The 26,652-nt window shown below is 46.7% G+C and overlaps 2 protein-coding genes across 5 annotated transcripts in view; one reads left to right on the top strand and one right to left on the bottom strand.

The window, feature by feature from the left end:
• Positions 1 to 1,204: 1,204 nt before the first annotated feature.
• The window catches only part of LOC135921772 (dermonecrotic toxin SPH-like), a 43,996-nt gene continuing 18,548 nt past the window's right edge, over positions 1,205 to 26,652 (top strand). Inside the window, exons 1-5 of one of the 4 annotated variants that reach the window (XM_065456078.1) lie at positions 1,205 to 1,340; positions 2,499 to 2,563; positions 6,899 to 7,000; positions 17,420 to 17,651; positions 25,609 to 25,740. In XM_065456078.1, coding sequence (XP_065312150.1) covers positions 6,938 to 7,000; positions 17,420 to 17,651; positions 25,609 to 25,740 — 427 coding nt within the window. In that variant the 5' untranslated portion in view covers positions 1,205 to 1,340; positions 2,499 to 2,563; positions 6,899 to 6,937. Of the gene's footprint in view, positions 1,341 to 2,498; positions 2,564 to 6,898; positions 7,023 to 11,584; positions 11,864 to 17,419; positions 17,652 to 25,608; positions 25,741 to 26,652 lie in introns of those variants that run through there. The other 3 variants (XM_065456087.1, XM_070523593.1, XM_065456096.2) reach the window with 3 other exon arrangements.
• On the bottom strand, positions 12,099 to 16,895 carry LOC135921765 (uncharacterized). The gene has a single exon (XM_065456069.2). It carries the CDS (start codon positions 16,878 to 16,880, stop codon positions 15,690 to 15,692), a length of 1,191 nt encoding a protein of 396 aa, XP_065312141.1. The 5' UTR covers positions 16,881 to 16,895; the 3' UTR covers positions 12,099 to 15,689.

The raw sequence follows: 26,652 nt of genomic DNA, 5'->3' as shown, positions 1-26,652 counted from the left end.
TTAGAAAAAATCTGATTATCCCCCCCCCCCCTGCCAAAAAACATGCACCCGGAACATAGAAAAGACAGGAGGCATAAACGAGCTGAAGCATTAAAAATTAGATTCGGTAATATCCCGGAACATGAGGTGGCCTATGTAGACGCGGCGGGAGGTAGCGGAAGTTTTACGGTGGCAACGGCCGTCAGCGGCCGGGGTATTCCCGTGACCGCTGTCACTCTGCGCGGGCGCAACATAGAAGTTGCCGAGGAAATTGCGATCGCATTAGCTTGCGCTGGAACGGACGCGAAATTTGTGATCAGTGACAGCAAAACTGCCCTACAAAATTTTAGCAAGGGAAGCATCTCGTCCTTAGCGGCCAGAATCCTAGGCCAGAGAAAGCTAGATAGAAAAATTCACATAATTTGGACTCCGGCGCACGAAGCCGTCCCCGGCAACGAGGCGGCCCACGAGCTGGCTCGAGATCTCTACCGCCGAGCCGCTACGGGGCCCCTCGATGACCGAGGGAGCGGAGAGCGCATGCTAAAATATGGGGAGATCACGCAGCATTATAGATTGGCTCGTAGACTGATATCCCCGCCAGACCCAAAATTAAACAACAGACAAGCAGTCGCGTGGAGACGACTACAAACTTATACATATCCGCACCCGGTTATGGCGAACCACATGTTCCCCGAGGCCAGGAGCGATAAATGTAATCTTTGTGGGGCGAGAGGGACCCTCGATCACATAATATGGGAATGTCCGTACTCTCCCGGGGGAACGCACAAAATAGATAGTAGAAACACCTGGGAGACCCTGCTGCGCAGCTCGGACTCTGAGCTCCAGCTCCGGCTCGTCCAACTAGCTGAAGAGGCTGCTGGGACCCAAGACCTCCCAGCCTGCATCTGAGGCGGCGGCACTCGCCCCCTGACCTGCGTGTCGGGGGGTGGGTAGATCGCCTTTCTGTTGGACATGAAATTTTATTCTATCTATCTATCAGCAACCATTCCGTAAGCATTCCAGTGAAGGAATTTTTATCTAATCGACACACAATTTCTATGCTTCGTTCTTTGCACCGTCAGTGCTCCTGATACAGCTTTTTTTTACTTTTTTACGTATTCCTTTCTTTTTTTCTGATGCGGGTGTCGAGAGAAGGTTACCGCATTCCCAGATTGAGCACAAAGTGATATGCTGGGCCTGTATATAGCCTGTAGATTCCTGGGCACTAATGTTAGTCGTGAGTCAGGGCTCTCGCTGTTTCCAGTGCTGTACGTCTCTACTCATTCTCTGCGCCAGTGCTACAACGTAAGACGGAAGTCACCCGACAAAGCACAACGCAGTCGCCTACGTCTGCTTCGAGGGTGAGTATTTAGAAGCCTGTCGCCATTAGAAGCCATCACTCGCGTTAACCGTAGCTCGTAGTTGTGTGCTCGTAGTTGCTCGTAGCTCATAGTTGCTAGTGACATGACCGATGTTAAATTCATTTGAAACAGTATTAAAAATGGCGGGAACAAATATAGCATGTCGTCTGCTTCTCCACGCAGCTAGCTAAATTGATGCGTTGATGAAGGATGGTATAGCAGGCAACCCTACAGTTATTTAGCTGCATGCCCGCCTTGGTACAGCTCAGTTACTGTGGCGTTGTGCTGCTGATCCTGAGGTTGAGGGTTCGATCCCAGTGGCGGCGGCCGCACTTTGTTGCAGGAGAAACGCAAAAACGCTAGTGTACTTAGATTTTGGTGTGCGTTAAATAACCCCATCAGTTCAGGATTAATCGGGAGTCGCCACTACGCCATGCCTCGGGCTCAGATCGTGTTTTCTGTACGCAAATTAAATTCCATAATTTAATGCTAATTGGACTATTTAGCGGTGCGCTACGAAACCATGATCACAGATTCGCAACTAAGCAAAAAAGAAACAAAACGGGACACACATCATCTCTCGGTGTCGTCTAGCCGGTTCAGGTGTATGCACGCTCTTGCGATGGTAACCTTCATCAACGCGCATATTATTTCATCTTAGCGGCAACACTCGCGGTGCTTTCTGTGTTTTGGTTAATCTTCCATCACGCTAAAATAATTTAATTATGAAGTTTTACGAACCAAACAACGGTCTAATTACGAGGCGCGCCGTAGTGGGGGGACTCCGGAGTAACAACCTGAGTCTTTAACGTGTACCGAATGTACGGTACACGAGTGTTTTTACAAGAGGCGACCTAAGAATGCATTGCAGAGCACTTAAGGTCGAATAGCGTTCCCGTGACCTGCGACTGGTACGTGTGGGTCCGTCGTAACGGATGGTAACTGTCCGGGGACACGAAAAAAAAATAACTGCGAATAATTGAAAAAACTAGAACCAGTGTCTATCAAAGCTTCCACGTGCACACCTTCAACTACACTTTTGACTATCACGTACTGCATAAAAAATGGGCCCGTGGGAGGAATTTGTGTCCTGTCGTCGAACGCAGCTTTTCCTCCGGAAACTGCATCGCTTATTTTTTTTATTTTTTTTTTTGGAAGGACGACGGTCGCGGACAGCTGTGGGGCACGGCGAAGTGGTGACGGCGAGTAGCCATAGGGTGAAGGTGAGCGTCGTCTGGTACACGTCGGCACGACGGAAAATTGTATCGTTTTTTTAGCACCTTATACACCAGAATGTAGTTTTAATTGACCTATTTAGCGGTGCGCTACTCCGTTGTAGGCAACTGTGGCTGCTCCGTTGAATTTCAGGTGTGTTAAAGTCAATAACAATAACAATAAGTAGTTGGTGCTCTAAATGTGTGGTCACAACATGTTCAATAAATGCGATGACATCATCAAGCATGGCATGATTGAAGTTCGGTGGTATATAAAAACACCATTTAATAGTTTTTGACGACGTACCAGACTTATTTCTACGCATAGCGATTCCTGTACGGCTTTCTAGGTGTCTTACAGATTTAAGGAAACTCAACAGCAATTAGGACACCTCCACCTTGCTTTGGATTCCGTTGAATAAATACTAGTAACGGGAAAATCAGAAATCCACCCGTTCGCAGCAATTAGTACAATGTAAACCCATACGGGTTCCTCGAAAGGAAAGCCTCAAAGTTGAAAAAAAGTTCGTCCTGGTCCGGGACTCGAAGCCGGGACAACCGCCTTTCCGGGGCAGCTGATCTACCATCTCAGTTAACCAGGCAGCTAGCAGATGGCAGGGCGAAGCCGAATTTATCGACAACACGAAGAAAAGGCAGGAGCTTGACGTAATAGCCCAGCGGAAGCCCGCAAGGTGGAGAGAAGTAATTAATAAGTGGAAAATCATGCATCCACCCGTTGGTGGCAACTGCTACAAAGGAAATCCATACGGGTTCTTCGAAACAAAAGCTTTTCTTTAGAGGAACCCGTATGGGTTTATGTGAAGAGCTGCTGATGTCATGAACGAATTCTGTCAGTTGTGTTATAGTGCTAAGGCTATGTCTAAAAATATGCTTGAAAGTGCACAAAAATATTTGTTAGCTTCAAGAAATTCTATAATATGTTTAAAGATAATGTGTTCGAGTAGTTTACATTAGTGTGCTGCTAAGGAGATTGGTCTATAGTAAGATAACAATTGAACATTACCCCACTGAATAAGGGCAGTATTTAAGCAAATTTCCACGACGGAGGAATGGTGACGGTTGAGAGAGATTTTCTAAACATAATTGTTAGATATCTACTGCACCAAAGAGAGTATCGAACGAGAAAAATGGTCGGCATACCATCAGGACCACACGACTTCTTGCTGTCAAAATATAGGATTAAGTTAAGTACACCCTCAAAAGACAGTGATATATCGTCAATTGGAGGGTATGCTTCGAAATTAAAAAATGGGGTTTACAGAGCTATCGGTTGTAGAGAGAGAGTGGAAGTAGGTGTTAAAAGAAGAAACTATCGTCTGCGAATCAGAAACTGCAACATTGTTGATTATTAACGTGTCCGAGGATGACCCAGGTGGTAGGATAGCTTGCCGAAATTTACGGAGATTAGCCACCATTAATTTCAGCGGAGTTTACCTTGTAATAAAATTCTTTTGCAGCAACCATTTTAGAACAGAGTTCCTTTTTAGTGCTATGGAATCGCATGAGTTCTGTTGAGTCACCAGAGCCTTTCGATCGATGTAATCTGGCCACACGAAGTGATAAATGCAAAACGTCCCTAGTCATCCAAAGAACTTCACCGTTTGTTTTCTTTATTTTTTAAAGGAATAAAAAGGTTTATGCACTTCCTGACAAGATTTTCGAAAAATCTTGTCAAGGTATTAGTATTAGGTATTAGCCAAGGTATTAGGTAATTGCACAGGGCGTATGCTATTGCCAAATCATCAGCATGGTTAAAGCCAGGAAATGTGCGGTAGATATAGTGCGATTTAGGGACTATGCCTGGAACTGAAATTACCGCAGCATTGTGGTCAGATATTCCGCCAATAACATTGCATTCGTAATCGGCATTAAAAAGAGATGTACTAAGAAAGACAAGATCAAGGACTGAAGTTTCCCGAGTGAAATCCTGAACGATCTGGTGCAGGTTACAGGACAATGAAATGTGGACCAATTTCCGCCCGATAGCTACTTCGTGTCTATTTACTTTCATAGAAGACCAATCAACACCAGAAACACGCAGAAAACGTTGGATGAAGTATTATAAATTTGCAAAAATTCACACAGATTGCGTAAATGATCAATATTACAACCAGGCGGACGGTAAACGACCTCTATAATCAAAGGCATATATTCAAGTTGAACGATACACCACAAAGACTCAGTACCAGGTGGGGCAAGGAGTACAGAAAAATGAAGGTGAGATTGAAGAAATAGAGGAACACCGCCTCCTCTCCCGAATTTTCTGTCTCCCCGAACCACTTTGAAGCCAGAGGAAGGTGGTTACCTCACAATCATGCACAGCATCACCTAAGCAGGTCTCAGTAATGCCGATAATACAGGTATCTGGCGAGTAAGACGCGACCAAGGAAATAAATTTAGAGAAATTGCTGATAAGGCTTCTAGCATTAAGGTTTAAAATGGAAAGTTTATTGCCGGTACCGTAAAGTTAAAGGAATTTGGTCCTAGCAAGTGCTTAGGCGGGCTTAGTTGAGCCAGCAGATGACCTCACGAGAGTATTGGATGTGCTATCTCAATCGTATAGTTCCCAGTCAATAAATACATGATCAAATCGAAGTTCGATAGATGAGCCACTATCCCTATGAGAGCTGGGCGCTTTCCAGAGCTTCTATCCAGATTCAGGTAAACGTTAAAGAACCCAAGGTGGTCCAAATTGTTCCGGAGTCCTCCACTACGGCGTGCCTCATAATCAGATCGTGGTTTTGGCAGGTAAAACCCCATAATTTTATTTTCTTTAGTCCCCTTCTTCCTGTCTTCCATTTCTATGTTTCTGTCCCCTCCTTTCTGAAGGATAGTCAGGTGTTGTGCCCCTTCCCGTAGCAGTTACCACTCTGCTCCTCACTTTCTCTTTCCTCTCAAGTGCATATATGTTTTGAAAGATAATAATAATCATAATAATAATAATAATAATAATAATAATAATAATAAGCCGCGTGTTTCCGCGAACATATTCAGACCTATTTTTTAATTGCCTGTGGCAGATACCGCAAATCCAGTCCACGAGCTGGTCTACTCGAATAAGAGGACATTAAATGCAAAAGAAATTGAAATGCACGATGGAATAATTAACAAAAATTTGCTAATTAGGCTTATAACTAATTACCCTATGCCACACATTGCAATTTAAAAATTCTAACTTGTGACTTCACAAGGCAGATCCAGTTAGGACGAATGCTCAGGATTACACCAGTTCAGAGATATTAATTCGTGAACATTACGGACAAATGCATTGCTGTTCCAGTTACTTTTATGCTTCAATGCATAAAGCGACGTTTCATTAAGAAAGTAAGTGGAACGACAGTGCATTTTACCCGCAAGTTTGACGACGCTTATCCCGCAAATGGTGTCATCCACACAATTATTTTCAAGTGGATGGGCCCTGCAGTCTCACTCGCTAGAATTTGTAAGTTGCAAGACGTGCCATAAGACAATCAGTTAGGAACTTAATCACAGAATATTGGTGATTAGTTGATTACGAATTTCAATATTTCTTTCTGTAAGTAATGGGCGTGCTTCTTCAAGTAGACCAGCTCATGGAATACAATTGTGTTATCTGCCATGGCAATCGTTAAATATTTTTGGAAGTTGTCGCTGAGACGCCCTCTATATATGCGCCATACCAAACCGAAAGTGGCGAAAGAATATTTCCACACTTCGCCGTAACTTCCCATATGCACGTAATTACAGTCAGGCCAGAAGTGGGTTCTTCAGAGGCCTCTTCTGGCCTCTTCATCAGACCGTGCCGTAAGCTACCTCCTTGCAGAGAGTTTTCGTAGCATATTTCTAACGTCGTGAATGAACAACGGAGTGTTGCACCACATGCAAGCTTGTTTACAATGCTCAAACCTCGTTGAGCCCTCCATATAGTTGTGCGCCGCGCTCTTCTTTTGGTCAACTCGCATGATTTATGAGGCGTGCTCAGAGCAACCGCTAAACTTTGATAAAGAGAGGAGGCCGACCCAAGCGAGTAATCATCCGCGTTGAGTAATCGGCTGTTATCGGCTATGTAAGAAGAAGGGCGCGGCCTATCATGTTTTTTTTTTTTGCACAAGTATGCGCTTCGCCTAGCAGCATTCCTGCTCAAATGCGGCTATGAGCGCCGTAGCCAAAGCGTTTAGTTTATACGCTTCTTCGGGCGCGCGCGAAGTTTTGAAAGGCGATAGGTCATCGCTTCTCCGCTATGAGTAGGGCGATAGGGAGCACGCAAATACGCTTTCCGACGGGCTGACCACCAGAAATTCTACGACTGACACTATCAACGCCGGTGACGTCACAACTTCGCAGACTGACTGGACCAGGGAGACGCAAGCGAAACAGCGGATCATGCTGGCCGAGACTTCGTGGCTGCGTGCCATCCTCGTTGCTCTGCTGGCGGCTCCACACCTCGTAAGTCATACATGGCGTAAGAGTGAGTGCATTCTTTATCGTAAGAGTAGTTGTCACGTGCCCAAGTGAATATATTTATTTAATGAGAAGATACTAAATAGTAACATTACTATCAATAAATATACGCTTCTGCTATAGCAACGCGTCCAGTCACTGTATATAGCCGAGGCTTAGCAAGCCAGAAAAAAAGCTCGAGAGTAGACGGGTGGCGCCGCTATATTTAAGTTCCAGCACCTGGCTTGTCGTGACGCCAGAGATTTTGACAGCGAATTGGTAAAAACCGTCTGGTATGACGAAGGCGGTCTTCTCACGGCGCATCTCATCTACGCCTATTTGGAAATAGCCCGAACGGAAGTCAGTTGACGAGAAATATTTAGTTAGATCCGTAATGACAGTCAAGAGCGCCATCTGTACGAGGAAGTGGGTACACATTTTTTTTTTTGTTGTTGTTGCTGTTGTTGTAGTCGTCGTCATCGTCGTCTTGTTAAAGTGACGGTAGCTAACGTCAACGCAGAAGCACCAATACGTGACGTTTTTCTTTACCAAGACAACCGGCCTCGCCCACGGACTGCTGGAGGGCTCAATAATGGCCTTGTCAGGCACGTAACGAGGGCGGGGGGAGGGGTCGAAATCAAATGGCATACCCCTCCCCCTCCCAGTCCCCCCGCCACCACTCCTGGCACACATTAGTAAAGCGCCGCCAAATCAATCTTGAGGCTTGACAGCTATTCGGCGGTCAACATTTTTCTGCTTTTTCACTCCTTTTGGATGGCGGAATTTATCGGCATATCCAGGGCTGTGAAGGCCAGTTCTCTCATCAATTCGGTGTCCGTGCAACCAGCTCGAGATGCGTTCAGTTGTCACCATCTATTGCAACGGTCACGCGCATCACTGTTGCTTCGTTGGTTCAACTTTCTTTGCTCGACTGATCGAGGGACCAGGAAAAGGATTCGGTTTGTAGTCAGCTGGTCTGTATACTCGTGGAACGAGTTACGGCCGGAAGTAATGCGAGTTGCATTTAACTTTTCCTTTTACTTCATTATTTCCTCGAGTAACGGCTCGCCGCAACGCTAGCAGACCCTCGGAGTAATATACCTTGGAATATAGGTTAAATAAGGTGGACAATAAAATAATGCGATACAGCGTCCATCATCAAACCCTGCAATAACCGTTAAACCCATAAGCAATGTGACTGTAACGCTTTACCTGGTCTAGTTTTTTCCTAATTGTACAGCACTTTTCATGCAAAAATTGGCAAATGCAAACAAGAGTCGCAAAAAGTTCAGAAATTAAGCGCTTTACTAAGGGAGCGAGCCGCAGCAACAGCCAAACAAAAAAAGAAAAGTAACAAATTTACCCGTGTTTGTGAGAACATTATTGGGTCAACATGTTTTTATTTAAAAAAGAAGTAGAGAAAATGCCACCGGAAGGGGAGAATGATTCCGTGTGTTTTGAATGACGCTTCTACACTTATCAGGTGAGCCGACTGACGTAGTCACTTGTCTGGTGCGCTTATGTGGGTGTTTTTTTAACCTTCTGTGGTGGGCGCAGTACGTCTAGAACCGCAGCGTCCTTCGCTCTGCGCGGCTGTGCGGGACTGGTGGGCACGCATCATTACGCACCTTCCCAAATAACAATACGAGTCGGTTTTGGCACTTGGTATAGCAGTAAACTAGGGATCCGAAAGAACTGTGATTGTTCCGCAAATATATGCTTCTCTATTACGCCTCCAGAGCTAAATCAAGAAACGCTTCTAGAAACGTTTATTTTACACATTCGCTTGTTTACCTGACCTTGGCAGTGTTCTTCTTCCGCTTCTTTCCTGCACGAGTCCATTTGACGGGGTTCCTGCTTTGCCAAGTGAAGGAATGGTGTACCTCACAGGCGTACCTGTGAGATACGCCTCATTTCATTTCTCTCTTGCGAGTTTACGCGTCTTTACGGTGAATAGGGGGCGCTATACACACCATTACTAGTAAAAGTACCACCCCCCCCTCATTTGCATAAAAAATTTCCCTTAGGTTGCCGCCTCCACGAAAAATATCCTGGGTATGTGCCTGGTCCTTGTCCATCACCTTGTCGACCACTTTCTTTATGATGGCCTGCTCCACAGCGGAGACGCAGCATAGCAGGCCATCATCAGTGGAATGGGGCTGGCACCACGGGTGTTTATGCTATGGGTGACTACAGATGTCTGTCCGAGAAGGCGGTCACCCAGATCAAAAATATCCCTATAAGAAGAGAGACGGCGACGAAGAGCTTCTGTTTGCTCAGAAGGGAGGTCAGGAGCAATCATTTTTGAAATGTGATCAGCAGGCGAAGAAGACGAATTAATGGAAAGAAGGATCCCGTTGGTGCTTGGAAAGGGCTTCAAGGGCCAAGGAAGAAATCTGTACTTCTCCTAAAGGTGTGATATGCGCCAGAGAAAAGCCGTGGGGCCAGAGAAAAGACGTGCGTTGAAAATCCGAGATCGAGGATGGGGATGCAAGTACAATTGTCAAGGATTCCGATTATGATATTTAAGCGCTATTGTGCGCGACCGAACCATGTCAGTGAGGGGAGGGGGGTAAGGCATATGCACTATATAAAGAACGGGAGGACAAGGCGTCAAGAGGACGTTTGTAGCGGCCTGTGCAGACAGACGGGCGAACTCGGCAGAGCATAAGTAGCGTGGTATACTAGAAGTGACGTCAGTAGGAAACGGCAGGTCCAAGTGCGCAATACCAGCGGAACAGTCAACTTGGTCGGAGTGTTTCGAAAGAAAGTCAAGGCCGAAAAGGAGTTCATGCGGGCACTACTCGAGGACAATAAGTGAACTAAAGTACAGTGGCCACCACTGGTCACACGTGCTTCGCACATTCCGATGACAGGTGAAGTGCTGCCGTCGGCGACCCATGCTGGCGCAGATTACGACGGATGTCAAAACTTTCCTGAGCCTTCGTTTCAGTTTCAGCATCACCTCCGGGACCTGCTCCGCCTAAATTCGTATCATTCTCTCTTTCTATGTCAAAGAATGTGCGGGGCTTGCTCCCCCCCCCCCTCCTTGAGAAATGGTTAATACGCCACTGCGCTACTTATATTAATGAAGAGCCCTCTGATTTGGCATGCTGTCAGCTTTGATAATAGAAATTTGTGCGATTGCGCAAGTAATTACTTAATTAAAGTGCACGTGCGACCACTAAGTATACGTCCGAGTTACGGGTGATAAAAACTGCGCAGAAACCATCGACGATGCTTGTAAATGTAAGTGAATAGACGAAACATTTTTGACAAAAGCTACTCCACTTTATTTAAGAAATGATGTGTTTGAATGGTGTTGTACACTTGTTGCGGTGAGCACATTTAGGTAGCCGTTCTCATTTCATTGCGCAATTCCATGGAGAACAGCGGCGCTAACCAGTACATCTCCATCTCATGCACCACAGAGGGAGAGGGCGGAGGGGAAGAAGAGGGGCTGTCCCACCCCAACGCTCCACCACAGTGATACCCAAAATTTCAGAGGCTACCCATAGCTCCCACGCGAAGTCACGTGCCGGCAGCACAGAACGTTCTCTTAGACGTACAAGTCTGCTACGCGTAGCAGACGATGTTGCTAAGTCGTGTCTGGAACGAGGGCAAGTTTTAAACCTACACATTGTCACCTATTGCATACTTACATAAACCCCGCGAAAGTCCCGATTGTTTAATGACAGGTGATAAACATTTTATTTACCGTTGCGAATGCCATATCTAGAACATATAAGTTCTTAAGAGCTACGTTCGCGTCGAATGTTCTCTTCTTTTTTTTTTCGTTGAGATATTTAGTCTTGGCGTTCGGTAAGAAACACGCCATAGAAAATCTAACTTTTAGAAACTAGACATCCGGAACAATTTCATTCATGTGTCAGCGGACATTGCGTTGCATTTGGGCCGCATGATGATACAATGACACCTGGCAGTGCGCTCGCCAATCCCACTTGCATAACACTTCTTAAAAAGGATTTGTTTGATTGCGACAATATACGAACCAAGAGACAAGAATAGTGGAAAAAAGAGACAGACAAGGCTCGAGAGAAAACACAGAAATGGGGAGGATGAGACCTATAAATTTTTTTCCCGCGCCACAGTGCGTAACGTTTTTATTATTGCTCGAGTATGCTTTGTTTTGCAAGCGTTGCACATGTCGCGCTTAGGTATTCAAAGGCTGCACAAAGTGTTGGCTGTTTCTTATGGAACTCATCATGGGAAAGGTTGAGCCGCACAAATTTGTTCCTTCCAGTGCAGTCCGGAGGACTGGGTTTGATTCATTTATTCGGGAGACATTCAGCTACGACTTCGATGGCTCAAAGCGTGACGAAAGCACCTCTAGTGAATGCGGTGTTGCCTTAGAAACGCGCCGTAGGAAGTTATGCTGCGGTGTATATCAGTAATTATGGGCATGTGAATTACACAAGTCACAGTTACACGAGTAGCGAAGTACGTTTCCGCTACATTTCTTCTGCGCACACGCAGAGCCGTCTTACGGCAAACACAGAAAACCGCCTGCTCGCAATGTACGGCGCTGCCCCGACACGTGTCGCGCCACTCGCCCGCGCGACGCGGCTCCTCTTTCCGCTCACAGGTGCAGCGTCCGATGCGGGACGCCTCTGACGTGATCGCTGCGCCGTAGCGCGTCTGGTGAGACAGCGTCCCCTGCGATGTGTGCCGTGCTGCTGGCGAGTCGTCATGCGTCTGCGTGGTGCTCCCAAGCGAAATAGAGGACGATCCCATCGAGGCGTCAGCCCCATGATCGCGTCCGCCTTCATGGCGCGTCGCGGCCCGGTTGTCCGTGTCGATTACGACGTTTGGCTCGCGTAGATCGTTTTGAGTGGGCGGTGCGAAGGGGTACGATAATGCTATCGTGTTCCACTCTTGAAGGTGAAGCTTAATCATCCTCCATTTTTTTTCTGTCTTTTAACGCGACAGCGTTAAGGAGCTCGTGTCGCAGAAAAGCCAGCAAAATCCCAGCAGGCATTTCATGAATAAAAACAACTTGCAAGATGGGCTGGGTGGGAATCGAACCAGGGTCTCCGGAGTGTGAGACGGAGACGCTACCACTGAGCCACGAGTTTTTTTTTTTTTCTTTATTGCCTTTTCACAAACGCAAACAAAAAGATCAATTACACGACATGTACATATTCTAAAAACACCAGCCACAGCTCGGCCAGTGTAAGGTGTTTAGAAGGGCTTCACAGAAGCCAATTGGTCTAGTACAGGAAGCCATTCCGGGGGTTCACATAGTGCTCTGAACAAGTCGCGTGTGTATATAATGCTCTCAACAAAATAGTGTCTTGCTGAGTGAGCCTGTATATGACAATGTCTGATGTCCATTCTCGTCTTCCATACGCTGTGCATGCAAAGCAGCATTAGCATATCACTCGGCGCTTCCCCTGTTTCTGAACGTGGAAGAAACCGGATTCCAAAAGGGCTTATCGGCAATTCTTTTTTAAGTGTTCTTTGTAGGACGTCCCACAGAAATACGGCGTCATGGCAGTCAATAAAAATATGCTCAATTGATTCTGGCTTATTACAGATTAAGCAGTTTACCGACCAAGGTACAGAAAGACCTTTGCTTTGTAACCATGGCTTTACAGGGAGAGTGTCAGTATGTAATTGAAAAAAGAACGTTTTAGCAGAGGGTCTCACTGGCATTTTTTTAACGCGCTTTAGCACATCGCGCTCAGGACCTAGCCTGTAGGCAGCTCGGTAAACCGGTAATGGTAAAAATACATCGAGAATATCAGAATACAAACGCTTTTTCGTGACATCACACAAGTATTCATATGAGAACCTTGCCTTGAGCAGGCGTACAGAAGTAACCACTTCACGCAAATAAGGACTGAGCGGTCCAGCTCCAAAAGAAACAGATGACACGACAAAGTCACATAGATAATCCTGCAATCGTGCTTGGATCACAGTTCTCAAAAACACATCAGTTTGGTCCCGCACAAAGAAGAATCTGCTTACTAGCTGCTTGAAAAACAGGTGTGAGAGCCCTAGCCCACCATTTTTCACCTTGTGAAACAAATTGCACCGGCTTGTGCGCTCCCATTGCGATCCCCAAATAAAGGTCGCAAACACTCGGTGGATTTTTTGAACCGAAGTTCTTGTCATGGCCATCACTTGCAACACGTAGAACACTTTTGCAATTAAAAACATATTACAAACGGAAGCTCTTGCGAACATTGAGAAGTTATGGCCACCCCATTTATCGGTAGCATTTTTGACGCGTTTATTTTCCTCAGACCAATATTCATCAGCATTGAGGTAGTTATTTAGCGGGACACCGAGGTAATTTCCGGGGGAGACGGTCCAATTCATATTACAGTACACCTCGGGGGTGCTCTGCCAGTTGCCATGCCAAAATCCAAGGCATTTCGACCAACTGATCACGCTACCAGTTGCTGTGCAGAACGCCTTAGCAACACTGACAACTTCCTGCACGCTTCTAGCATCAGTGCAAAACACGGCTATGTCGTCCGCGTACGCTAAGACCTTAACTTCACTGCTGAAAAAAGTGAAGCCTCGAATACATGGTGTTGCAAGCAAACGTAAACAAAACGGCTCCAAGTATATCGCAAAAAGTAGAGGGGACAAAGCACATCCTTGTTTCACACTCGACCGCACAGGAATTGACATACTTAATTCTTTGTTGATCACTAATTTGGCTGTGCAATCATGATACACCATTTTAACGCCTTCAGTAATTACAGATCCAACATTTACGTGCTCCAGCAATAAAAACAGAACTTCATGTACAACTTTGTCGAACGCTTTATGTAAATCTAGCTGAATCATAGCTACGCGGTCATGCATTGCGTCACAACATTCCAGAATAGTTCTTGCTATGTGTATGTTTGTAAAAATTGTTCTACCTTTAATGCCACAGGTTTGATGCGGGCCAACGAGGGACTTAATAACGTTTTGGAGCCTTCTAGCTAACACTTTCATGTATATTTTATAATCTGTATTGGTCAAACTAATGGGACGGTAGGACTCAACTGAAAGTAATTTTGCAGGATCGTCAGTTTTGGGGATCATTACTACGTGCGCTGTCCTGAACGAGAGAGGCGCTTGCTTTTTTTCATAGCATTCAGCGATCACTCGGTGTAAAGCCACTGCCATTTCTGCCTTAAAAAATTTGTATACGGCTGCGCCCAGTCCATCTGGCCCAGGTGACCTGCCATTACCCAAGTCATCGATTGCCGCTTCAATTTCGGCCACGGTAATTTCAGATTCCAGTGATTCTCTAACCGTGTCCTCTAATCTTGGCATAAGAGTTAGAAAGTGGGCTTTGAAGTACTCGGGGTCATAAATTCTTCCTCCAAGAAGTTCGGTATAAAAATCAACAAATGCACGTTTTATTTCTTCGCTTTCTCGTGTAATTTTGTTGCAATAGCGAATTTCATTTATCTCCTTATTTGCAGCATGCTTCTTTTCTTCACTTAGCACACGCTTATTGGGCGTTTCGCCCAGCCACAACTTTTCAGTGCGCGCCCTTATCATTGCGCCGCGGTACTTATCTTCGTCGATCAACTCGAGTTTCGCTTTCACCTCTCGTATTTCTTTTTTAAACGCTCCAGGCACTTCATGTTCTACCCCTAACATGTACACCAGTTCACTGTGTAACTGTTCCTCTTGTTGCCTTTCCTTGTGACGCAATACGCATGCTCTATCGATGGCAGCAATTTTAAAGTCGCATTTAAACTGCTCCCACACTGATATGAAACAGTTGGTTTCCGTATGCAGGGCATTTGAAAGATACTCCTTGGCTCTCGTGACAAACAATTCATCTTGCAGCAGTTTTTCATTGAACTTCCACAGGAACCAATTAAACTTGACACTCTTTCGTTTTTCGCCAATCGTAATCGAGACCAAACTATGATCGCTAAAACTGAGATATTGTGTTTCATAAGAGGAACACAGTGGTACAAACTTCGCCGGTACGTATATTCTATCAAGCCTCGCATGGGAATCACCTTGAAAGTGCGTATACCGTGCTTGGCCATCTCGCGTCATTGCATAACCAATGTCCTCAAGCTCTCTCTCATTTACTATCGCGTTCAACAGCTCAGCGCTTCTATCGCGTACTTTGAGGCTCGTCGTTTTATCTTCAGCTGTACAGACGCAGTTGAAATCCCCAAGAAGCACAACATGTCGTTCTGTTTTCAAAAATCCTTCAGCATACTTAAAAAAAATTTCGCGTTCATGAATTTTGTTCGGTGCGTAGATGCAGACAGCGCGCCACAGTAGACCAGCAAAAATAAAATCACATGCTACAAGTCTCCCACTTTCGCAGGTGGACACTTTTTCTACAACCGATATGCTATTGCGAATAAAAATGACGCAGCCTCCTGACCGTCCAACAGCATGGCACACACATACACTGTATCTAGATCGAAAAACTTGAACCATCTGTTCTGTTTGCTCCTCACTCTCAATTTTTGTTTCTTGCACAGCCAGAAGGTCAACGTCATTCTCTAAAAGCATGCGACTAATCTGGCACTGCCGCCTGCGCGAACACATTCCTCGCACATTCAATGTCGCAACGCGAAGGCTAGATTTAAAGTTAGACGCCATCTCATGGGGTTGCTTGGCCAAGCGTCCTACTCACATCGAAGCTGTGGGGTTCTTGTAGTCATCGTTGAAGGCTACTGGAACGGGTCCTCCGCTAGGGCGGAGGCGTTTTAGGGGCCACCCTACTGCCAGGCGGCACGTTCGGCTGCGGTTTGCGCATAGACCGCCGCGTAGTCGATGCCTTCGTTGGAGGTTCGCCGGTGCCTGACTCAGTAGTTATTCCTGCATTGCCAGTGTCTTCGTGAGCACGCTTTGCAGCGATGCTTCCGGTCGTAATCATCTCGACGTCCGTTGCTTCCTGGCCGACTTCTTGCGGCAGTGACGATGACGCGCTTGCTGCGTTCACGCCTGCGTCGCATGTCGCGGTCTCTGGCTTCGTTTCCGGGGCTGCAGCCAAGGGCTCACCCCCCAGGGTCGCTTCCTGGACAGCTCCTGGGGAGGGTTCAAGGGGCTTTGCAGGAGTCTTCGCCACGTCGTTGTCCTCCCTGCTAGCTTCTTCGGCATCTGCGGCGTCCATCATGTGTTCGGATACTACGTCCCTTTGGAGTGGGCCTGTAACGCTGGCATAAGAGCGCACACATTGGGAATCATCGTGGCCGAAGCGACGACAGACCCCACATCGTGGAACGCGGCACTCTCGCCGGATGTGTCCGATGCCACGGCATCGGAGGCAGAGCGGCGCTCTGCCAGGAACGAAGACGAGCGCCATATCCTCAGCAACACGCAGTTGGTGTGGTAGGTCGTCCACAGTGAGGCCCACATTTAATTTCAGCGTCACCGAGCGGGTGGTTGATCCTTTGTCAATGCAGCCCTTGACCTTCCACTTGTCTCTGCTAATTTCCGTCACTTTTCCAAACGGCGCCAAAGCCACTCGCACGTCTTCGTCCGGTACGCCATGAAGCAGCCAGTATAGCTTCAGTCGGACACCTCGGTCGCGCGGGTCGATGACCATGCAGCGGTGGTCTTTAACGTCGAACGCTTCAGCTTCTAATATCTTCCTCTTGCCTTCCTCGTCCTTAAACGTCACTGCCCACAGGTGATTCATTTGGTATGCCCCGAGGGCCACCACTTCCGGCAGCAACGAAAGACGTGCAAGGCTATCTCGGACATGCTCCACTCGATATGGCCTGGCTTTCACATCGGCATGCAAAAAAACGGTGTTTAAAACAGAAGCACCTGTGGGCAGATGAGGCAGAACAACCTGGTAGTCTTCAGCCGGCTTTTCAGTACACCTGATACCACGGCCCACACGGGCCGCTGAAACCGCCCCTGCAAGGGAGCACATTACAGCACGTCCTTCCACTTCGGTAGCCAAGACGCGTCTCCACTGAGCCACGAGTTCGATGCTTCAAAGCGGTACAAAAGCGCCTCTAGTGAATGCGGTGTTGCCTTAGAAATGAGCTGTTTCTAAGGCTCAGGCGTGCGTCGCTTGCTCAGGCGCACATTTCGTTGCCGCGCCGAACGCTGCGTTGCTCGACGCTCACCGCGTCCGATGCGGGGCGCGTAGTCGTTGCGCCATAGCCTATTGTCTTACACCCCTTGGCGGGTCGACAGATACGCTGTCGCGTTCCACTCTTGAAGGCGAAGCTTAAGCGTCCTCCAATTTTTTTTTTCTGATGGTGGCTTTTGTGGTTTTTATTCGCTACAAACGATGCTTTTTTCATGAAAACCGCGCCTGTTTTTGATTGCCGTCCCAATGCAGCGATTTTTTTCTTTGGTGCCCCTAATTCATGACTTCGTATCGCTGTAGCAACCCACCCCCTCTCGAGCAGTGAATGCCTTCTAAGACTAACAATAACGGTAACTGTTTCTCCTGCCATTCAGGTGGGCGCCTCCGACAAGAGGCCCGTGTACAACATCTACCACATGGTGAACACGATCTGGCAAGTGGACGAGGGCATGCAGCTGGGAGCCAACGCCATCGAATCGGACGTCACCTTCGACAGTGACGGCACCGCGTCCTGGTTTTACCACGGAGTGCCGTGCGACTGCTTCAGGTTGTGTAACCGTTACGAGCAAGTGCCTGCTCTCCTGCGGTACCTCCGGCGAACAACAGGTAACGTGCTGTAAAGAGAAAAGAAAAAAATTATATTCACTTCACTTTTTTTTAGTTGTCATTCTTATCAAGCACAATAATAAAGAGTTTTAGCTTGTCCGTAAACGTGCACATGAACCTTCACGGAATACCAGGTTACTGAAGACGTGAATTATAGCAAGATTACAAGAATAACGCCAATAGCGACATTTTGTGACGCTTCATCCAACCAGAAAGCGTTAGACAGGCTTTCATTTTACAGGGGTGCTCTTGCCGAACAAAAAATAGAAAAAAACAACGTGTAATCAAATACGTAGCTACGGATTATTTGCTCCTACAACTATGTAGAATACACTTGGTTACTGCAGTAGTAGTAGTACCTTGCGAGAAAGACCATCGATAGAGGAATATTCGCAATGGATCAATAATCGGCCACTTTCTGAAAGCCCGCATTTAGGCCCATAGCCAAAATAATTCTTGCAGGGCCATCAATGCCACTGCAAGTTTTTTGAGAGACGCCGAACTGGATACAAGACTGCAGTAAGTGTTTCCGGTTAACTGTTACTTTTTATTTCTGCCATTTGTTTTCACATTATCATCGTCTTTGCTTTCTCCTTTTCCTTTTGTTCACCTTTCCCAATGCTCAGTAGCAGGCTAGAGCGTAGTAGTTCAGGCCAAGCTCTCAGCTTTCATCAAATACTGAATTTCGCTCTCTATCTCTCGGTCCTATTTAGCTTAATTCTGCGCCACCAGGTGGCGCCACCAACCCGGCCCCCTCATGTTCGCGTCTTCATTAAACCAGTATTCCGCAAAGGGCAATACCTTTACGGACGACAGCGCTACAAGCAATGAAACTACATATCGCATGCATACCGTTAAGACACAGGAATGCAGTATCCAACAAATTAGTGTAGCCGAAATTCTAGCTGAGATTCAGAGGAAGCACTGGTAGTCGACCAGGTTCACGTAATGCGTAGAACAGGTAGATTGCCGGTAGTCTAAAAGGGAAACAAAAATGACTGCCAAGGTAGGGGAACCACAAACGAAGAAGCAGAGAACTATATATTGCGACGAAATTAGGAAATTTGAAGGCACAGAATAGAATCGGCGGATGCAAGACAGGTGTAACTGAAGTTAGATGGGACAGGTCTTCATCCTTCAGTGAAGATCAATTCGACCGATGATGACTAGGACTTGCTATATCAAAAGCTCACCTCTAATTATGGGTTTAATGTGGTTACTATGCTACAAAGACAACAATCCTTGAGCAACTTATTGGTCATTTTGAGAAGAGTTGTTGCAGCTATAGTTGAAAGTGCAGTCAGAAAAAATTCCAAAGCATAAGGCGTATTCCAATAGACACAGAGTGTACGTAAGCTGTCAAGAACATGTATACTCTCGCTAGCGGACAGCGATACGAGCACATTATTGAAACATATGTGCATGTGTTTTGTTTTAGGCATACCTTGTGAAGCATATTTCTCCAGCATATTTCATCTGTATTGTCCATAGAACTATCTATACAGAAAAGATAACATTGCTGGTTCCATGTTGAAACATTGTTAAGCGAGCTAGTGAAAAAAGTTCATCAAACGAGACGAAAATATGTTTCAAGAGCTTTCGCAGGAGTCCGCTATGAAGATTAGACATGTTCTAGTCCACTCGTATGTTTCTTCACCACTGGCGAGCTTGCCTCTCCATGAGAGCAGGGTATATGCAGGAACAAAAAATACTAGAACGGAGCAGGACTTTAGGCAGCTATATCCTCGGTAAGCCGACCTCCGTCGACGTGACCCCTCCTTTCCTTCGAGTATAGTACACTCCGCTTCGAGGCCCGCCTGGACGTTGACTCTTGAGAAACAGGCCCTGCATGGTTGCCTGACCTTCCGAAGTATTGCTTGGTTGGTGGCACTTTTTACGACGCCCTAGTCAACACTGTCGCCACCCACTCTGCGCGCTAATCTTCCCGTATACTCCTTCCCGCTCGACGGAAATAAATATCGCTAGAAAAACAAGCGAAAGCGGGAACGTACCGTTTATTTTTGTTTAACTTCCGTACAGAAATAATGGGGGAAAGGCAAACGAAAGTGCACGAAAAAACAACATGCCGCAGGTGGGAACTGAACCCAGACGTTCCGCATTACGCGTGCGATGCTTTATGATTCACAGGGTGTCTACCAAGTTGACATTTCCAAATTCCCTGAGTTTTCCAGGTTTTCCCTGAGCACCTTTGCGAAATTCCCTGAATGAGCCAGAACTTTGTTTTATGTCAAGACAGGCTGACACCACGTTGCCCGATGCTGTCACTCTCTAGTAAGCATGCTAAAACAAAAAAATGACTTAATCCAGTTTGAATAGTAAGGAGTAATATCAATATTATTTAAAAAGAAAACAGAAGGAAGGTGTTAGTAAAATGCACAGCGAAAGAAATGGTAAAGCCCATTCCAAATCGAGTCGAACATTTTCAAATACGAATGAAAAGGAGATTCATACATAAGTAAATATTTTTTAATATCAGCTATTTCTATCAACTGATAGCAAGCTCATCTGTATGAGGTCCTGAACTTTGCCTACCACGGTTGCGCTTTAAAACCACGGCGCTGCAAGTTTGCTTCAGAGACTTTCTTTTCCTTCCCACTTCTCCGCCCTTAAACTGGCTCTCTTAACTACTACACGCAGAGACAAAGCAACAGCGCGCGCATTACATCCTATAGATGAGATGAATATTTACAATTATTATTAGGGTTATAATTATATTCGAGTGCTGATTGCCGTGTTATAGTTTGTTAACGCAGCTTCCCCTCAAGTCTAAATATTTTAAGGCAGTTTTCCTAGTCTCTAAAGCCCTTCGAGTTCGCTCTTCTCCTCGGGCGGCCATTTTTCCTTGAAAGTATGCCTCTACGACTGTCGCGGACAACATCAGTCCCTTTCCACATAAGTATGAGGCTCGGAGCAGGAGCTATGGCGCTTGAAAGTAACCGGTGGCTTGACGAACCAACCGACTGAGCTACCTTTCCGGGCAACATTGAAGGGTCACGAGTTCAAATCACATATGTTCCTTTTCCCCCCTTTTCTTCCTTTTTTTTCTTTTTTTATTTTAATGTCTTTTCCTTCATTTTATCACTGTACGGAAACCCTCCTAAAAAAAATTATATATCCTCAATTATGTGTGGCCACACATGTGCAGGTCATAAATACCAGGTTCTCTAGCCGAGTGCCATCCATGCGGTATAACCGAGCTCAGATTCGTCCACCTTGACTGATCAAACAGGGCACCACTGTAGGTTAAATGAGGCGTACAACTCCTGCGAGACCCGCCATGGTTGCTCAGTGGTTATGGTGTTAGACTGCTGAGCACGAGGTCGCGCGATCGGACCCCGGCCACGGCGGCCGCATTTCGATGGGGGCGAAATGCGAAAACACCCGTGTACTTAGAATTAGGAGCACGTTAAAGAACCCCAGGTGGTCGAAATTTTCGGAGTCCTCCACTACGGCGTGCATAATCAGAATTTTTGTCACGTAAAACCCCATAATTTAATTTTTATTATAACTCCTGCGGGGACGGTAGAGTATCCGTCTCCAGTGCAAGAGGGCCGCGATTCAAATCCCGGTGCCGCGCAATTCTCCACCGGAAAATACAAAAAAAACCGTGTGTTGAGAAAATTGCACAAACAGGCCTGGAGTGCGGCCTGATCCCGGTGACCACAACCGGTAACGCACTCTCTCACCAGAGCAGGATTGGCCACTCTGGTGCAGTACTTGGCCACAACCTCCTATATGAATACAACAATCAAACCCCGGCCCTCAGTCCCCAGCAGCCGCGAAGCAACTGACCACGGCGGCGGTCAGATCTGTGACGCTGCAGAGGGTGCTAAGAATACCTGGCTCCGGACAGGCCGCCATTGGAATCTGAACCTGGCAATGTTTAACGTTAGAACGCTATCTAGTGAGGCGAGTCTACCAGTGTTATTGGAGGAGTTAGAGGGTAGTAAATGGGATATAATAGGGCTCAGTGAGGTTAGGAGGACAAAAGAAGCATATACAGTGCTAAAAAGCGGGCACGTCCTGTGTTACCGGGGTTTAGCGGAAAGAAGGGAACTAGGAGTCAGATTCCTGATTAAAGAGAATATAGCTGGTAACACACAGGAATTCTATAGCATTAACGAGAGGGTGGCAGGTCTTGTTGTGGACCTAATAAGAGGTACAAAATGAAGGTTGTACAGGTCTACGGCCCGACATCCAGTCATGATGACCAGGAAGTCGAAAGCTTCTATGAAGACGTGGAATCGGCGATAGGTATAGTAAAAACTAAATACACCATTCTAGTGGGCGACTTCAATGCCAAGGTAGGCAAGAAGCAGGCTGGAGACAAGGCAGTGGGGGAATATGGCATAGGCACTAGGAATAGCAGAGGAGAATTATTAGTAGAGTTTGCAGAACAGAATAATATGCGGATAATGAATACCTTTTTCCGCAAGCGGGTTAGTCGAAAGTGGACGTGGAGGAGCCCGAATGGTGAGACTAGAAATGAAATCGACTTCATACTCTGCGCGAACCCTGGCATCATACAAGATGTAGACGTGCTCGGCAAGGTACGCTGCAGTGACCATAGGATGGTAAGAACTCGAATTAGCCTAGACTTGAGGGGGGAACGGAAGAAGCTGGTACATAAGAAGCCGATAAATGAGTTAGCGGTAAGAGGGAAAATATAGGAATTCCAGATCAAGCTACAGAATAGGTATTCGGCTTTAACTCGGGAAAAAGACCTTAGTGTTGAAGCAAAGAACGACAATCTTGTGAGCACCATTAAGGAATGTGCAATAGAAGTCTGTGGTAACTCGGTTAGGTATGATACCCGTAAGCTATCGCAGGAGACGAAAGATCTGATCAAGAAACGCCAATGTATGAAGGCCTCATACCCTACAGCTAGAACAGAACTGGCAAAACTTTCCAAGTTAATCAACAAGCCTAAGACAGCTGACACAAGGGAGTATAATATGGATAGTATTGAACATGCTCTCTGGAACGGAGGAAGCCTAAAAGCAGTGAAGAAGAAAATAGGAATTGGCAAGAATCAGATGTATGCGTTAAGAGACAAAGCCGGGAATATCATTACTAATATGATATTCCTTGGGAGATATGCAAAGGGGCAAGGCAGCTGGGGAGGATCAGGTAACAGCAGATTTGTTAAAGGATGGTGGACAGATTGTTCTAGAGAAACTGGCCACCCTGTATACGCAATGCCTCATGACCTCGAGCGTACCGGAATCTTGGAAGAACGCTAACATAATCCTAATCCATAAGAAAGGGGACCCCAAAGACTTGAAAAATTATAGACCGATCAGCTTACTGTCCGTTGCGTACAAACTATTTACTAAGGTAATCGCAAATAGAATCAGGAGCACCTTAGACTTCTGTCAAGCAAAGGACCAGGCAGGATTCCGTAAAGGCTACTCAACAATAGATCATATTCACACTATCAATCAGGTGATAGAGAAATGTGCGGAATATAACCAACCATTATATATAGCCTTCATTGATTACGAGAAAGCGTTTGATACCGTCGAGACCTCAGCAGTCATGGAGGCATTACGGAATCAGGGTGTAGATGAGCCGTATGTAAAACTACTGAAAGATATCTATAGCGGCTCCACATCCACCGTAGTCCTCCACAAAGAAAGCAACAAAATCCCTATAAAGAAAGGCGTCAGACAGGGAGATACGATATCTCCAATGCTATTCACAGCATATTTACAGGAGGTATTCAGAGGCCTGGAGTGGGAAGAATTGGGCATAAAAGTTGATGGAGAATACCTTAGCAACTTGCGATTCGCTGATGATATTGCCTTGCTTAGTAACTCAGGAGACCAATTGCAATGCATGCTCACTGACCTGGAGTGGCAAAGCAGAAGGGTGGGTCTGAAAATTAATCTGCAGAAAACTAAAGTATTGTTTAACAGTCTCGGAAGAGAACAGCAGTTTACGATAGGTAGTGAAGCACTGGAAGTGGTAAGGGAATACATCTACTTAGGGCAGGTAGTGACCACTGATCCGGATCATGAGACTGAAATAGCCAGAAGAATAAGAATGGGTTGGGGTGCGTTTGGCAGGCATTCTCAAATCATGAACAGCAGGTTGCCACTATCCCTCAAAAGGAAAGTGTATAACAGCTGTGTGTTACCAGTACTCACATATGCGGCAGAAACCTGGAGGCTTACGAAAAGGGTTCTGCTGAAATTGAGGACGACAGAACGAGCCATGGAAAGAAGAATGATGGGTGTAACGTTAAGGGATAAGAAAAGAGCAGATTGGGTGAGGCAACAAACGCGGGTAAACGACATCTTACTTGAAATCAAGAAAAAGAAATGGGCATGGGCCGGACATGTAATGAGAGGGAAGATAACCGATGGTCACTAAGGGTGACGAACTGGATTCCAAGGGAAGGGAAGCGTAGCAGGGGGCGGCAGAAAGTTAGGTGGGCGCGATGACATTAAGACGTTTGCAGGGACAACATGGCCACAATTAGTACATGACCGGGGTAGTTGGAGAAGTATGGGAGAGGCCTTTGCCCTTCAGTAGGCGTAACTAGGCTGATGATGATGATGATGATGAAGGTTCTCTCTCAGCAGCTGGGAAGTCAACCTCAACTCTCCTGACATACTCTCAGCCCGTACACAACATCTCAGTGTTGGGTTTCACTGCTTAAACAATTTATTTTGGTTTGGATGAGGGACACCTGTGTCTCAGCGTCAGCCATCACTTAGTTTATTTAGCTCAAGCTCTTTCAAAAAGGCGGCAGCACTCTTCCTTTCCCGTTAATTCCTCAGTGCGTCGGTCCTTTCTGTTCTCATCCTCCTTCTACCACGCTTTCACCACATGGATCATCTGAAGCATCCTCTTGGTCAGTTGTACAGTCAACATTTGATTTTTCGGACTTCCGAGGGGCCACAAAAAAAATTGAAAAAAAAAACGGGCAGTCTGAAAAAAATTATAGCATGTCTTTACCTGCCTTTAAGGGCTCAAATTACCACAGGCACGTCTGAAAAAGCTCTGAAGGCCTGCCAGTACGCTTATTAGGCATATTAGGGCTTATACTGTGACAGGAGACGGGGTGCACGCATGTGTAATTAAGGAATACATACTGTGTCCCGTGACAATTGCCCCCTTCCCACGCTTGTTATGCTTCACCGCCTAACACTAGTGTACTGAGGCGAAGCTAACTTTCGGAGACTGGCATTACGCAACGCGTTGTGCTCTGCGAGCTTCAAAGCCAATCGCGAGTATTACAAAGGCGGAGTCGGTGCCATTGGCGATAGCGGCGAATTCTTTCAATGAAAAACACGGCACCGCAAGGCAAGAAGTTTAATAGCGAACATAGAAGCAGCTAGGCCTAACGTTGCCGCGGTGGTGGTTACGGCTGCCAGCGGATCTGCCTGCGAGAGTGCCGGTTCGGGGCGGCGAGATAATCAAAATAGCGGCGGTAGCGGCTTTGATTAATGCCATTTCAGACCTGCAGTCAGGTCAATATACACTGACTATATAAAGTACGTGGTGGTGCCGCAAAACCGTGCAAATTATCGGGCATGTCCGAAAAATCAGGCGTCTAGAAAACCGGTCGTTTACTACTCTGGCAATGCATCGTGCCGATGACACGGCGTCAATGACGATTCGTTGCGATTCCTCTGTCACTGCAGCCAGCATTAACACGACTTTCGTTCCCTTTAATAAAATTACAGCTAATTTTCCCTGATAGAAGCACAAATTCCCTGAATTTTCCCTGAGTTTTTCCAGACTGTTCAAATTCCCTGAGAATTCCCGGTTTTCCCGGTTTTCCCGGTTTTCCCGGTTGGTAGACACCCTGGATTCATTGAGCTCAGAGACGGTGTTTGGATAGCAAGGAGGTGCAACTTACGAGCCCACGCGCAGTTGGCGTTTTCACTTTGTGTCGTTTTAATAAAGCATCAATTTTTCCTTCCAGACGGGGGCATATATGAAAAGCGCCTCACCCTGCTATTTTTGAACCTCAACGCTGGCAGTCTTTATCCGGACAAGAAGTACGCGGCAGGCGTCGACATTGCGAGAAATCTCCTGTCTCATCTGTGGCATGGAGGTAGGAAAGCAGTATTCGAAAAGAGTGCTGCTAACGACCGGTAACTACCGTTATCGAGTGAAGACGTAAGCAAAAAAATGGCTGTGGCTTAGCTAAGGTTAAGCCCAGGATGCGAAGCATACTAGCCTTTATTTTAGTTGTTGAACCACTGTTTAGCCTGGTGAACTGCTGTTGCTTGGTTATATTTGGTTCGGCTAGACGAAGAAACAACTCATGCGTTACTCTGCTTCGCCTTCAAGAGTGGAACGCGACAGCGTTCCCGTCGACCCGCCAAGGGGTGGAAGACAATGGGCTACGGCGCAGCGACTACGCGCCCAGCATTGGACGCGGTGAGCGTCGAGCAACGCAGCGTTCGGCGCGGCTACGAAATGTGCGCCTGAGCAAGCGACGCACTCCTGAGCCTTAACAGCTCGTTTCTAAGGCAACACCACATTCACTAGAGGCGCTTTTGTACCGCTTTGAAGCATCGTACTCGTGGCTCAGTGGTAGCTAGCGTCTCCGTCTCACACTCCGGAGACCCTGGTTCGATTCCCACCCAGCCCGTCTTGCAAGAGTTGAGCCAAAGCCACCTAGAAAATCAGTCTCTGTAGCACGCCGCAACCTTCGCTTCTCATTCCAACGAGCAGCTGTCTCCAGGAGGCATCTCACCTCGTGAGTGTCTAGCAGAGGCAAGTGCAGCTGCTTATATACCGCCGCGACGCCGCGAGCGACGGCGCGAGTTGGAGCCCCGTTTCTCCTCCGTCGTGACGTCACGGTGTCACGTGGTATTGAAGGCGACACCGCCGCGCCTGAGGAGCTGGGTTGAGCTCTCGTAATATGCTTCGCATAAAAACTCACGGAGAAAAGTCCGAAACATTGTAACTTCACGCCAGTGGGGCTACTCCCAAGCCGCCCACCTGACGCGAAGGAATG

The sequence above is a fragment of the Dermacentor albipictus genome, chromosome 8 (genome assembly GCF_038994185.2).
Source record: "Dermacentor albipictus isolate Rhodes 1998 colony chromosome 8, USDA_Dalb.pri_finalv2, whole genome shotgun sequence".
Classification (NCBI taxonomy): domain Eukaryota; kingdom Metazoa; phylum Arthropoda; class Arachnida; order Ixodida; family Ixodidae; genus Dermacentor; species Dermacentor albipictus.
The sequence above is the reverse complement of the archived record's forward strand: the minus strand, read 5'-3'. Positions and strand labels throughout refer to the sequence as shown.